At 32.4% G+C, this 14038-nt stretch overlaps 4 protein-coding genes across 6 annotated transcripts; 1 reads left to right on the top strand and 3 right to left on the bottom strand.

The window, feature by feature from the left end:
- The first annotated feature begins 477 nt into the window (after positions 1-477).
- LOC147925129 (putative F-box protein At1g47730) lies at positions 478-1071 on the top strand. Its single transcript, XM_087492494.1, has one exon. The coding sequence runs from the start codon at positions 478-480 to the stop codon at positions 1069-1071; it is 594 nt and encodes a 197-aa protein (XP_087348620.1).
- Positions 1072-1419: 348 nt separating this feature from the next.
- Positions 1420-2745, bottom strand: LOC104749862 (protein LURP-one-related 7). Of its 2 annotated transcripts, none has more exons than XM_010471575.3 (3): positions 2379-2745; positions 1962-2162; positions 1420-1726 (listed from the first exon to the last, which is right to left on the bottom strand). In XM_010471575.3, the coding sequence occupies exons 1-3, from the start codon at positions 2601-2603 to the stop codon at positions 1601-1603; spliced, it is 552 nt and encodes a 183-aa protein (XP_010469877.2). In that variant the 5' UTR covers positions 2604-2745; the 3' UTR covers positions 1420-1600. The 2 variants fall into 2 exon arrangements, with proteins under 2 accessions (XP_010469877.2, XP_087349666.1); XM_087493540.1 differs by having other exon boundaries at positions 1420-1729; positions 2379-2739.
- Positions 2746-4864: 2119 nt separating this feature from the next.
- On the bottom strand, positions 4865-7693 carry LOC104749861 (RNA-directed DNA methylation 4-like). 2 transcript variants are annotated; one of them, XR_015585473.1, is made up of 10 exons: positions 7457-7599; positions 6790-6951; positions 6567-6647; positions 6380-6486; positions 6206-6280; positions 6065-6106; positions 5836-5959; positions 5535-5729; positions 5381-5454; positions 4865-5161 (listed from the first exon to the last, which is right to left on the bottom strand). XR_015585473.1 is itself a non-coding variant. In XM_010471573.2 (10 exons), exons 2-10 carry the CDS (start codon positions 6896-6898, stop codon positions 5010-5012), a joined length of 969 nt encoding a protein of 322 aa, XP_010469875.2. In that variant the 5' UTR covers positions 6899-6951; positions 7457-7693; the 3' UTR covers positions 4865-5009. The 2 variants fall into 2 exon arrangements, 1 of the variants encoding a protein (XP_010469875.2); XM_010471573.2 differs by having other exon boundaries at positions 5836-5969; positions 7457-7693.
- Positions 7694-9379: 1686 nt separating this feature from the next.
- LOC104749860 (vacuolar-sorting receptor 2-like) lies at positions 9380-13240 on the bottom strand. The gene is made up of 13 exons (XM_010471571.2): positions 12816-13240; positions 12285-12696; positions 11893-12173; positions 11727-11815; positions 11558-11627; positions 11404-11487; positions 11242-11318; positions 11081-11162; positions 10913-10995; positions 10728-10794; positions 10528-10656; positions 10334-10440; positions 9380-9751 (listed from the first exon to the last, which is right to left on the bottom strand). The coding sequence occupies exons 1-13, from the start codon at positions 13114-13116 to the stop codon at positions 9656-9658; spliced, it is 1878 nt and encodes a 625-aa protein (XP_010469873.2). The 5' UTR covers positions 13117-13240; the 3' UTR covers positions 9380-9655.
- Positions 13241-14038: the final 798 nt, after the last annotated feature.

Below are 14038 nucleotides of genomic sequence, written 5' to 3'. Positions count from 1 at the left end.
TTTCTTTTAGGATAATTGACTGTATAATTATTTTCGTGTAACTTTTAATTATAAATTTCAATTGGTTTGGATACATATTAGAATTACGATTTTACATTTTAATTTTTTTTAGATTTATAGTTTTCTTATAATTATATTTTTAATTTTTAAAACTTTAATTTTCTTATATATATATATTAGAATTAAATTTTAACGTTTTAAAATTTCTCCTCGTATACTTATCCTCAAAACACTAACCATTCATATCTGCTGACAAAGAGCATGAGATACCATGTGGGTTAAATTGCCATTTATATTGATATATCAATGTGTTAATCTGTTGTTGGTCAAGCTCGAACCAGTTTGCGATATATACAACCCTACCACGCCACACCTATTTTATTACCCAAAGTCGTATGCGATGGAGTGGCCTCTATTGATGGATTATTTGGGTATGATCCAGTTGAGAATCAATACAAAGTGTTGTCCTTGATTAAAATGTATAATGTAGAGCTGGAATATACTTGTCAAATTTTCACATTGGGAGGTCCAAAGGAGAAGCAACGGAGAAACATTAACATCAAAGACAAAGTCACTCTAAGGTGTGATAGAGAACGTAGTGTATGCATCAATGGGATTATCTATTACAGATCAATAAAAAATGTATTAGGGACGTTTGACGTTAGATTCGAGAGATTTGATCGTATCCAGATGCCGGAAACTCTGATGAATCAGTTTTGGGGTTCGATCACACCAGTAAACTACCAAGGGAAACTAGGATGCATACATATACGTTACGGAAATAACGCTAGTGCAGAGATGTGGATTATGGAAGATCATATGGGGAAACAAGAATGGTCAAAGATTACATTGTCCATAACTCCTTCTCGGCTAAATTATGTCGCTGCTGTCACTCGTAAAGGTGAGATTGTGGTAATGCCCGAGACCAAGTGGATTCATCCTTATTTTGATCAAACGTGGGCAGACTATTTTGATATCAAGCAGAACAAGACTAGAAGAGTTGTTATCGAAATGAACTTCAAGGGGGGGAATAAGATATCAATACGAACACCAGGTTCGTATCTTTTGTGAGTCAGATCACATGGAGAATACTATGGCCTTGACGTCGTCGGGGAGCACCTTTTCCAAAGAAGAAACTAGCAACTACACTGAAACTATTATTTTGTGCCGCTTCGGGTTGTTAGCGACAACGTTCCGAACAAGGATATATGTCTTTGTTAAATTCGTTCCATTAGTTTAGATATATATTTTTTTTCATAAACGTTCCATAAATGTTTTATGGTTTATATCTGAGGACAAAAAAAAAAGTATATATGTTTTTTGATGACTATTCTACAAAATGGTAGAATAAGATGATTAATTAAGCAAAGGAAATTTCCAACAACCATAAACTAATCATAAGGATTAGAGCATATGATGTTTAATAGATGGTAAACTCTTTAGTATATAATACCGAAATCTTTGAGAAAGGGCAAACTCCTCGTATCTACATTTTCACGTGTGAGCCGATTGAATCAAACAAAAGGCAAAAAGGATGCATTATTGCAATGTCATATTTACCTTTGCAGTAATATAATATAAATAGAGGAGATTTTCATATTCAACCTTGAAGAAACATGGCTACCATTGCGACTACTAGAGAATGATCGATGGATCCCGGAAATATAGTTAGCCGGAACTTGCTTCTCCCTATGTAAATCTGTCTCAGCTTGTACATCAAACTCGTCTGCTACCCAAATGAAAAGGAGCATAATCAAATTTTAGGAAAAAAAACTTCAAGCACAAATACAAACACATCTTTATGACAGTTTTGAGAATCCACAATACACCAAATGAATCCAATACATATTCCATCATCAAGCATGATGGAATATGTAAATGTTCTTTTCTATTGAATTCACACGGCGCAGTAACAACTTGATAACAAGTTGATGTAAATGGGAAAATGGATTTATTATTACCTGCGCGACAATGGAGTCTTGGTTGTAAATGGTACAAGATTTCTGAAAAGGGCAACCTTTGATAACAAGATGTTCCGAAGATTCACCAGCAAAAGAGACCTCTAACTCTGTCTTACTGAATCTTTTCGAAGTCCGCTTCACCGATAAAACCAAGTCCTTACGCTTTTCCACATCTCCTTTATGTAATTCCCACATTCCATTCTACATTCCCCACAACACACATACACACAAAGACGTTTTAACTTTTAAGTTCATATGAGTACTAAGTTTAATCTGTAAACACTAACCAAAGTTACCAAACTAACTAAACCCTAAACCCAAACTGAAGAAAAATGAAAAATTGTAGAGATGCTATAAGAATTTGCAAAATTCGATAAAATTTTTGGGATCAAAATTGCGGAATCTAAGGAGGCTTACATGGAGACGAGAGATGGAGAAAAGAGCAACTCCGGAGGAATCAAGGAGAGATTTCAAAGAGGAAGAAGATTTGCGGAGGATGAAGACGAGTTTTTCGGAAGAATCGGCAAATCCGAGATCGCCGGAGGAAAGACCGGGAAGCTTCTTGGAAGCGAAGAGATCGAGTGGTATACGCCGGAGATCCTCAAGGTCAGGATGATAATAAGGAGTCTCCAAATCAGCCATTCACGTAATAGTTTAATAACAGTCAGAAGCGATATAGAGGTTGACGAAGAAGAAGAAGAAGAAGAAGACCAAGCTAGGCCTTTGCTTGCTTAAGTTCAACGCCATTTTTTTTTTTTTTACACAAAACTGAAATATCAAGTCTAATAAAATGATAAATTAATTTAAGGGAAATTTGAAATAAATGATAAATAATAAAATTATTGTCCATCTATGCATTCGTTTTTTTTTGTTTTTTTTATTTTACGACAAAATACAAGATTGGCTCAAACAAGCCAATGCGTAAGAATATTGTTCACATAGGTAACTAAGTGCGGTAATGTGCGAACATGACGCGCTAAATTATCCGCTTTATCATTTTGAGAGCGAGGGACGTAGACCAAAGAAAAGGAAACAAACTCCTCTTTATCCGCTTGTATGTCCTCCAAATAAGGCGTAAAAGCTGGTCACTCAGAAGGCGAAGACACTATCTTCACTAAGTCGGAGCAGTCGGTGAGAAAAACAAAAGATTGGTTATCCGCTCCAATCATACAGCGCATAGCCCAAACAAGGACTTCAATCTCGGCATGAAGAGGAGAGAGACTACGACTATGATTGGCAGCACCCATAGTAGGGCCATCACCCTAGGGCGAAGTACAAAACCATCTTCTACCCGCAAAACGATTTGTTGCTTTCCAAGACCCATCTACGAAGCAAATATAGCTCGAGTAAGACCTAGGAACCCCTAATCCCCCATTTCTACGGTGAACCACCGCAGTGGTAGCATCCGAAGCTAATACCATATCCTCTACTTGAGCCAGAGCCCATGCTTTCGCGTCATCTTTCGCTAACCGCAAAATGGCCAGGGGTTTGAGTCGAGGTTACCAAAAAGTTTATCATTGCGCACTTTCCAGATATACCACAAAATCCAAGAAAAAAAATTCATGTTCTGGAATATTTGTAAATCGCCAAAAAAGAAAATCCATGTTTGTGAAAACAGACACCGAGGGGAAGAAACCCGGGCCTGTCGGAAAATGCAAGAAAGCCCAAACTTGTCTAGCTGGCGGACATTCAAAGAGAGTATGATTAATCGTCTCCTCCTGACAGCCACAAAGGCCGCACATGGTATCACAACTCATACCACGTTTGCGGAGATTTTCCGTAACCGCGACGCAACCAGAAAGTACTTGCCACATAAAATGACCGCAACAGATCGTTTTGCAACAGTTCGTTCTAAAACTAAATATCAGTTATTTCTCAATTAACCTTTACAATTGATTTAGCTAATATTTTTAGAAAATTTTAGATATTTTTTTGGAAAACTGATGAATAAGACATTAGAATCCTTATAATGTCGAAAATATGTTGTTATTTTGTTGCCGTTTTGAATGGATAAAATATCATCTACACTGTTTAGAATACACATTCTGAATTTAGAATGTATATTTTATATATTGTACATGTTCTACAAAAATTTGATAAAATATTCTACATATTCTACAAAATTTAAAAATTATTTATGTTCTAGGGAATTTGAATACTAATTTCTACGAAATTTAGAATACATTTTCTATAGTTTGCTCTTTATTCGATAAAAAAATAGAATATATTTTCTAACATTACTCATGTTCTAAAATTGTTAGAAAGCATTTTCTTTTGATTTCCTATATATTCTACAAAAAAAAATAGACAACAAATTTTGTGTAATTTAGAATTATAGAACATTTATGAAAAAAGAATATTAAACAAATATTTTGAAGAATAAGATGAAAATGTTATTTGGTTTGGAGTTATTTAAGAGGATAGAACAGTTATGAAAGCTCAACTTTTATGAGCAAGAGAATCCAAAACAAATTGCTTTGTTATTTTCAAACTATAATGTTGTAGTATACTCTATAACATGTCATAAAAAAACCAAAAAATTCTTTTAAGTTTTCAATTTCTAAAAAATATGCATAATTTTCATTTTGAAAATCTTATAGATTGTTAAATTATGACAATTCATGTTATTAAATCATTTATATATGTGAATTTTTCTGTTATACTTGTAAATCACTCATCCAAAAATTATACTAAAATTTTAATATATAGAAAACTTTATTGATTTACATATATATTTGTTCTATATATTAAAATTTTAGTTCCGAAACTATAAAAATTATAACATCCAAATACTAATCTTATTGTTTATAAAATTGCCTCAGTTCATATTTTGCGTGAATTTTAACAATTGAAAGTACATTTGTAAATTAATAATAATTATTTTCTAGTATGAATTGAGATAATTTACTATAAAATAGTATTAATAAATTATCACTAATAAAATGCCATAGTACCAACATTATCAATTTATAGAGGTTTTACTTGTATTACTAACTTTTAATATTTTATGACCATACACATCCATTCATTACATTACAATCAAACTCGTTAGTCTCGAAGGACTTTTCTCACATGTCTTTCTGAAGTCTCTTCGTCTGATTCATCAGAGGCTTCTTCACTCTTTTCTTCTTCTTCATCCTCTTCATCCTCCTCGTCTTCAGAGATATCTTTTGGGTAATCGTTCCTTGGATGATCTTCAGCTGAGAGTCACACAAATACACATCAATAAAAATATTAAGTATTCCTTCTTTCTTAACTTTTGGTTTCTACAACACAGAGTGAAACCATGAATCAACAATGCCAATGATACTTGTTTTCAATGTTCATTATAGAAAAAACAAATGCCACATAACCAGAATTACGAATGTCTAAGAAGTTAAATAAGAGTGGAGATAAGTATATGGATGATAAAAGTGTACCATTTGAATCATCAGAGTCGTAGTCTGATTCATCAGGTCCATCGCAGAAGTCTTCTTCATCCTCGACTATAACACTGTTAAGAAAAAACCAACAACCCAAATGAGCAGGTGACTGACACAAGAAACAGATGGAATAAAGTGAAGAAATACGCACATAGGAAACTGGTTCTTGTAACTATCTTCGCTGCTGATATCCATCTCTTCGTTCGCAGCATAATAATCATAAACGTATTCTTCAGTGTGACTAGAATGTATATCAGCTTCAATCTCTTCAGCTGCTGTTGGAATACACTCTCTAAGGAGAGGCAAGAAATTAGCAAGCATTTTCTGGTCCTCCAAAGATGTAACCCTACATGAAGAGACTGCACCTTAAGATACTGTGTTTCTTCAACCACCGCTAAACTAGTTCTGACTCTGAGATCTTAATTACAAAAGCTTAATACTAGAGAACGTACTCTGGTGCATTGTCTAGTCTTTCTTCAGCATCAACACGAATGACGTCAAAGAAATGACACTTATCATGGATACCTTCCTTGTTTCCCTTCCTACTCCGCCATATTTGCTCAAACCGAGCATTCCCTGCAGCAATCTAACATACATTAGAACTTCTCAAGTTAGCTATGAAAAGTGGTATTAGATCTTCTCCTAAGATGTTAATCTCGGAGAAACTGTTAGAGAATGTACCTGTTGCCGTTGTACAGCTTTGGTCAGGAGTTGTTCCTTTCTCTACAGGCAAGAAAGAAAAGGAATTTAAGCCATCATTCGAGCAGCAGTCAAGAGATATAGAAACTGGAATCAGGACTAAAAGAAAATGAAACAAGATACATTGTCTTTCTTGAATTCAATTCTCCGCTCCTCAAACTTCCCTTTACCGCAACTTTTCTCATTAAGATCAGACTCCTGCAGAACACAAAATGATGAAAGACTATAAGAACATACAAACAACAACAATAACGTGAAGGGGTTTGTCGTTTAACCAGACTAAGAAAGTTCACTCACAAAGAAAGAGTGGATAATATCAGCCGTGGTGGTTTTAGAGTCTGTGACTGTCTCCAAATGCTGCACTAGCACCTTCTTCGGTTTCACTTCTTCTGCCACAGAAGAACCTATAAAACAATACTGAAGCTTCAGCGAGTCCAAACCATAATCATACAAGTACAAAAATCCAGAGATATAATAGGGTTACCTCTCTTGCTTGAATTTGAAATAGATAGCTTTGATAAATCCAGAGTCGGCCGTTTGAGTGGTCTTTCATTTATCTCCAACCCTAAACACCAAAACAATATTAGTTTTTCCCTGTCCGCACAAAACCTACAGACAAAGATCCAAGAGATTTACTACCAAAGACCAAGGGAAACAAACAGATCACATAGAGCAAAGAGAATGAGAGAGAGAGAGAAGAAACTTACAGAAAGCATCTAGCAGAGACTGTCCCACTTTTCTCTTAACTCTAACAATCACAGGCTTCTGTCCTACCTCATTTTTTTGATTAGAAGAGCTTCCACCGGCCGCATCCATGGTGAAAAACCGCTGCTAATTGGATAAATCCTCAGCTCACTTAACGGTTCGTTCTAGACATTAAAAGAAAATAAATATAGACAACTGAATATCATTAGTTTAAATAGGAGTCTGGAGATCCATAAACTAAAATCAAAGAGCAACAACAATACACACTCAGGTTAAACCAATAACAATATCACTTTGGTTACTGACTTACATTCACAATTTGGATAAGTCAGAGAGTGATGAAACTTGAGAGAACAAACAAAAGAAAATGAAACACATAAACAAACCATTGAATCAGTTTAAAGTTAAGAACACTGAACACATATAGCCCACTCAACTACAAAAGGCGAAACAAAGTCTATGCTCTACTATGGAAACAACAAAAAAGAGTATAAAACCCACAAGATTATTTCACAGGACACCATAGCACAAGTGAAATGTAAAAAAGTGACCATTTTGTAGACATAAATCAAGAACCCTCTTCTTAGAGATTTCTCAAAGACAAATTACTTGAGTCCATAGACGAGTAATCAATTTGTCATAAGGAATAAACAAGGGAAGAAACTGTACCTTTCGATTTCAAGCAACTGGGTTCGGAGATGTCGAAACTATAGAGATTAAAGACGTTGTCGGAGAAGAGATCACTCGAGATTACACCACTCGATTTCAGTGAGAGATTTTGAGAGATTCGGGAGTGTTGTCAAAAAAAAAAAGACGATTTGGAAGAAGAAACAAAACGTCGTCGTTTCTTGTTTTGAAACGGCGTCGTTTAAAGACACCGGATCGTTCGACTAAAAAAATATTAATGATCAAATAAAACAACATACTAGAATTTATACCTGTGCATACGCGGGATTTTAATTTAAAATATTTCTTATCAATAGAAATTGTTGAACTCAAATATAATCATTCCAACTTTTGAGTATAAATTTATATAAATACTAAACTTACTTTACTCAGTGATATACAACATATATATTTTTGAAGATAATATTTTTTTGTTATATCTATTTACGATTTTACGTTGGATTTTAGTTAAATTTTTTATCAATAAGAATCATTGAATATAAATATAATTTGAAGATTAAAAGATAAATCTATATAAATATTCTACTTATTTTACTAATCTATATATAAAATATATTGTCTAGTGTCGCAATAATTTTGTCGACAATCTTCTGACCTTTTATTTTTAAAAGAGTTCATTCCATATTCAAATCCCATGAAAACATAAATTTAAAAGTTCTAACGTCAATGTCGATCGTTGACCTAATTATAGAGACCATTTAAACATCGATATTCTACATTAAATGCGAATATACAAATTTTTATGAACAGTTTTAGTGTTATGTCGCTACAATTAGGAATTCCAAATGCATCATCTGCTATAATAGAATTTCTGACTAAGTCAAGAATGCTTAAATGATGAAACGTTTAAACCCCACAATGAATATCTATTCACTAATCCAAGTTAAATATTTTTCTAAAATTTCATATGTTATTTGCGGATGTTAATTTTGTGATGCAACCCCAACTTCGTCTTCACAAAAAAGAAACATAATGTACTTTAAATATATTGTTTTTACCAATGTTTTGGGTTAAAATTATTTGATAATATATATATATATATGTTATATTTGTTATATATGTTTTATATCATGTTATAAAATTGTAACTCTAGTTGATAATATATCCTATGAGATATGCTACACAAATCACATTCTACTTTTTGTAACGGCTTATATATCATTTTTCTATATTTCTTGACCACTGATTATGTTTTTTTAGATAGATTATTTTTTCATAATTTTCCCAAAAAAAGTGTGCCCTTTACGATGTCTTTGTTTTAGATCAAAACTTTTAAGTTAGGTTAAATTAAGTAATTAATTTTTTCTTTCTTATATGTAAAATTTAATAATAAATCTTTATGGTATGTTTCTTAGAAACTAATGTTTCACTTCAATTTTATTTTCATGTTTAGATTTTTATAAATACAATTACAGAACTTGTTTTTTTACTCCACCATGCATTAAAATCTTACTTACATTCTAAAACTCATTAATCCATTATAAAGTTTGGAATATAATCATTTTTTGGTTATAATTTTAATAATGACTTTATTACTAAAACAAATTGACAGTATTATTTTTACTATTTTAAAATTTTCATTTATTTTACTTAATTCATTTTTAGATAGTTATTATTTTTATTATTAACTAAAAAATTATATTATTGTTTATTCTATTTTATAATTTAATTAATTTTAGTTAATTTGTTTATTTATTTATTTATTTTATACTATGATTAATTATAAGTAATAAATATGCTATGAATGAATATTAAAAGTGGTATTTTTTATGTAAAAAAAATTGATTAGGTGATGTGGAAGAAGGAGAAGTAAGCAAAGTTAACTTTATATATATAAATATATATATATATATATATATATATATATATATATATATGTACACTTGTAAATCAAGATAGGATGCATTGTTAACTGTTAAGTACGCACTGTGAAGTACGCGCTTACTTCTATTAATTTTGTGGGTACATGATGTTTTTATTAATAAAGGAATATAACACCAAAAGCACAACAAAATTATAAAACCGGTCCATGTTATCTGATGGACTTGACTAATACTATGGTTTTATAATGCGTGATCTATGATATATAAAGAGAGAAAAATAAAGACTTGTAATCAAAGCGTAGCAACTCTATATAAGTTTGTGATGTTGATCAGAGCGAAGACTTTTGTGTTTTTGTTCTTACAACTCAAGTTGAGAAGAAGGTTGACCGTTAGGATTATTATCAAGAGGCATGTATTGCGCCATTATCGCTCTTATCTCTGAATCCATATATGTCTGCCATACACACACCAATCAATTAATATGTATATAGTAAAACATCTATAAATTAATACTCGGTAAATTAATAATCTTTATAAATTAATAAATTTATTCAGTTCTAATTTGGGACTAGTATAATTTTGGAAATAATTCGATAATATAATAAAATAATTGTTTTGAAAATCCTTTGTAAATATATAGTCTCATCAATAAATATAAATTAATAATTATATAAAATTATCTAAATATATGTATATATATACACATTAATTTTTATTAGAGTTCATTTTTTATATTTTTACTATATAAAAATCTATTAGTACTATCTTTAAAACATGATAATTGTTATTTTCATTTTAATTGATTTTATAAAAATATTAGTTATAACGATTAAATCTTATTTTTAAACTTTTTTACCAAATTAGGAAAGTCTATTTATAAATTATTAATTATTAATTTTTGAGAAATTAAAACCTCTATAAATTAATAGAATTTCATGGTCCTAATATTATTAATTTATAGAGATTTTACTGTATAACATAATTCCAATTTTAATGAAAAAATATTAGTATAACGTTTGGGGATATAGAAAAATACCCGAATTCTGTATTTATAAATAGTATAAGCTCCTAGAGCAGCTGCACCAAGTCCCATGAATATTATCCATATCACTCCCCAGCTTACATCTCCTCTTGCATCTTTGTCTGTACACGATTTTAATGATTTGTGGATGATTCATTTATTCCAAAAATATGATGAATGATGGATGTGTAAAATTTAAATATATGTACTTATGCAAATGTCGTGCTCTCTAATGTAAAGTAAGCTTCCACTGCAGCTACATTCATAGCTTCCCCATGTGTTCTTGCATTTGCAATCGCGACATTGACACGCTGTTTTCTCCTCACACTCATTCACGTCTGCATTTACGTACGTCAACATAATTTGATTCCAAAACTCTCGTGTTTCCATAGTTTAATCTAACTAGTACCTTGACAGTCTTTTAGCCCATCCCCCTTGAATCCAGGAGGACACTTGCATCCTTTCGAATGATCATCCTAGCAACAACATAAAAAAAAAAATAATAATAATAATAATAATAATAAATAATGTTTCTATATGTAGGAAATGTCAAAACAGAATTATGATAATTAGTCGAGAGATTTGTAAGATTACACGGCAAGCTGAATATGTTTTTCCCATTTGAGTTTGTTTCCAACATCCTCCATTGTTTATGCCACAACGTAGTGCTCCCGAAGCTACAATTTTTATATTTAAACATGTGAAGCTTATATATTGAGATTTAAGAAAATTAGCATATATATATAGTTGAACATTTTTTACCTTCACAATGTGTGTAACCGTCGCCGAGAAACTTGACACCTTGAACAATGGGACATTGACATACTCTTCCTCTAAAAGTGTCCTACAATATTACAGTAAAATATATACTCATTTTAAGGATTGAGATAATTGTAAGAAAACAAGAGTAATTGTTTTAGTACCCTGCAAGCTGAAATGTTGGTTGTTTTATCCTCCCAACACCCTCCGTTATTTTGTAAACACTCATTGGTTTCTATGTCTGCCAAAACATACAAGTATCAAAATCCAGATGTTAAAAGTAATGAACCAGATAGAAAATGCACAATAAGTAAAAAAAATAAAACCTTCGGTTAAACAATTGGGTGGCTCGGTCGTCTCACGAAATCCTGAGCAAAGGGCCTTAAGCACGGCCGATCTCTGTAACTTCCCTGTAACAATGACACATAAATTAATTACTACATTTTGAGTGGGACATTTAAATTTATTCTTGCTCCAAACCTCTATATTGTCTATTGTTTATCACAATGGTTGGTAGCATCGTTACATCTCCTCGTGAGCCTTTTCCAACCTAAAAAAAAAAATACCAATGAATGAAAATGTTTAGACTTTTAATAGTTTGAATGCTTACTTCTTAATAAAAAAAAAAATAAATAAAAAAGAAGCTAACTTGTGCATGTTGTTCTTCTTTAAGAACAGGATTTTCGGTATTTGCTTCAATGTCTCCGATGCACTGATCAATTTTCTTCACATCAACTCCTACTCCAAAAAAACATATAATAAGATCTCAAGACATGAAAAGTAAAATTAAATATGCCAAGATGATTTTAGGTTACCAAGAGAGTGAATGACTTGATCAGCACATTTCTTGTTGTACTTCTCCTCTTTCATGGGACAACGAATGGCAAAGTCAGTGACATAATCCCACCAAAGCCAAGGCTTCCCACTTTCATTAGTCACTCTAAAGAAGCACGCTTGGCGTAAATTTTGAACAATCACGTCTTTCCCATTGTATCCTCTCGAGAAATCTTGTTCAGGGTCAGGAGCACAATACCTTCCGCCATTAATGCATTGTGATTTACATTGTCTGCTTGCGAGAAATGCTTCAGGACAATACCTATATATATATATATATATATATATAAAGGATTTAGAATTATTATGTTATCAGTGTGTTGAATGTTAATATATATAGTCATATAAGACGAGAGGATAATAAGTGAAATACCAAGTGATGTAGTGGGGAGTGAAGCGAGTATAGCCTCCTTTCTCAAGAATTTGAGCAGCTCCTTTGAACCTTTTTAGAAACTGGATTTGTGCATCACATTTGGGTCCACATTCATCATTGCTGTTGGTCCATAGCTCGTAGGCTACCCGGTCATTCGGGTGTGGAAGAGCCTTCCGCCAGTCTAAACTTATATGAACAGGCTCACCGTGAGCTATGGCCGTTTTGATGGCACTCCCTAGAGATCTGCTCACCAGTGCTGAAGGAATTGTGATATTTTGTAGGTAATCTGCATCTGTCGTCTCATCCTCTGGTGCATCCATGGTGATGAGTTGCTCGGGCCTGTTATCTGCCACCAATATGGTCGCGGCACCTGCTCTTTGTGCATTCCATGCCTTCAAAGTGAAGTAACAATCTGAGACAACAATATCAACGTTAGGTGTCTTGTCTCAAAAGTCACCTCTTACGAGTTTCTTGTGTAATAAGTTTTGTCTTTAATTGTAATGAAATAATCAAACAGGCAAAGAAAATGACCTCCTCGATCAACGAGAACGAATGTGGGCAATCCAGCGACTCTAGATCTAAAAGAAATGTCGAAATCGTCAAAGTTCTTGCAAGCCTTCTGGTTAGCTTTGGGATAAAGCACCGCACCAGACATGCTTCCGCCATACTGAGGGACACCAAAGTTTCCAAGGGCGCATTCGTAGACTCCTCTGATGGACTCTGGCGAAGTCACTCTGAGGTTGTTCTTCTCCACTACGAACCTTCCCATGCACGAACTCCACCCAACTATAATCCATACCATTACAATTAACCTTACTTCTTTCGTCCTCATGATCGCAAGATAATTTTTTTAGGGTTAAACATGCATCAATGGATAGCCACAAAAAGATCAAAAATCTTCTTTTTCCTAACCATAAAAAATTGAAACTGTCAAAACAGTGAGCAAATATCTCAGCGTTAAAAGGAAGACTTTTATATTCTTTGTGTTTGTTTGTTTTTTTTAAATTTTTTTTTTTCAGAAATCCTATTAAATTAAGTATTAGTTTATTGGTTTTTTTAGAGATTCTAAAATATGCAAACTAATAATAGGATGAGTTTAGGAAAGTCTGTATATCAGGTTTTAAACTACATGTTTAAGTTACCACATCATCATGTCCTCATTTTAGAAAAATTAAATTATCAGTGATATTAATTATTATTTTTTGGTACTATAAAATTATAAGAAATGAACAAACAATCTAGTTATGGGAGAGTTACTCAAATAGCTTAGTCAAATGTAAAATTTACTAGAATGGCATGCCATGGGTGGAAAACTCAAACATCATTTTAAATCATATTTCACCCTTCAAACTATGTGAAAACGAAAACAAATTTACAAAAAATTTCCATTAATAATCGCTGCCACATATGCAGAAAGTTGGCGGGAAGCTGATCAACTGATAGGCACCAAATTAACTGTTTACAAATGAATGATGAAAGATTTATTCGTGTGACAGATTCTTAAGTCTTAACCGTCTATAACGATTTCGATTCAAAATATTGTTCTAATGGAAAAATATTCTATTAGTGTGTGGGAGCTGGTAATTTGAAAGATCTAAATGGATTTTCGGCGTTGATGGTAAAAGAGGAAGTATGAATGTATGATCTTATCTGCTAATGCACAATTTGTATTAACTTGATAATTTATGTTATGACTATTTAATTTTTGGAGTATTTTCTTCTACTGTTTAAATTAATATAAACGGAAAAAAAAA

Source organism: Camelina sativa, chromosome 16 (genome assembly GCF_030686135.1).
Source record: "Camelina sativa cultivar CO46 ecotype springtype chromosome 16, ASM3068613v1".
Classification (NCBI taxonomy): Eukaryota; Viridiplantae; Streptophyta; class Magnoliopsida; order Brassicales; family Brassicaceae; genus Camelina; species Camelina sativa.
This window is presented reverse-complemented; position numbering and strand designations above follow the sequence as displayed.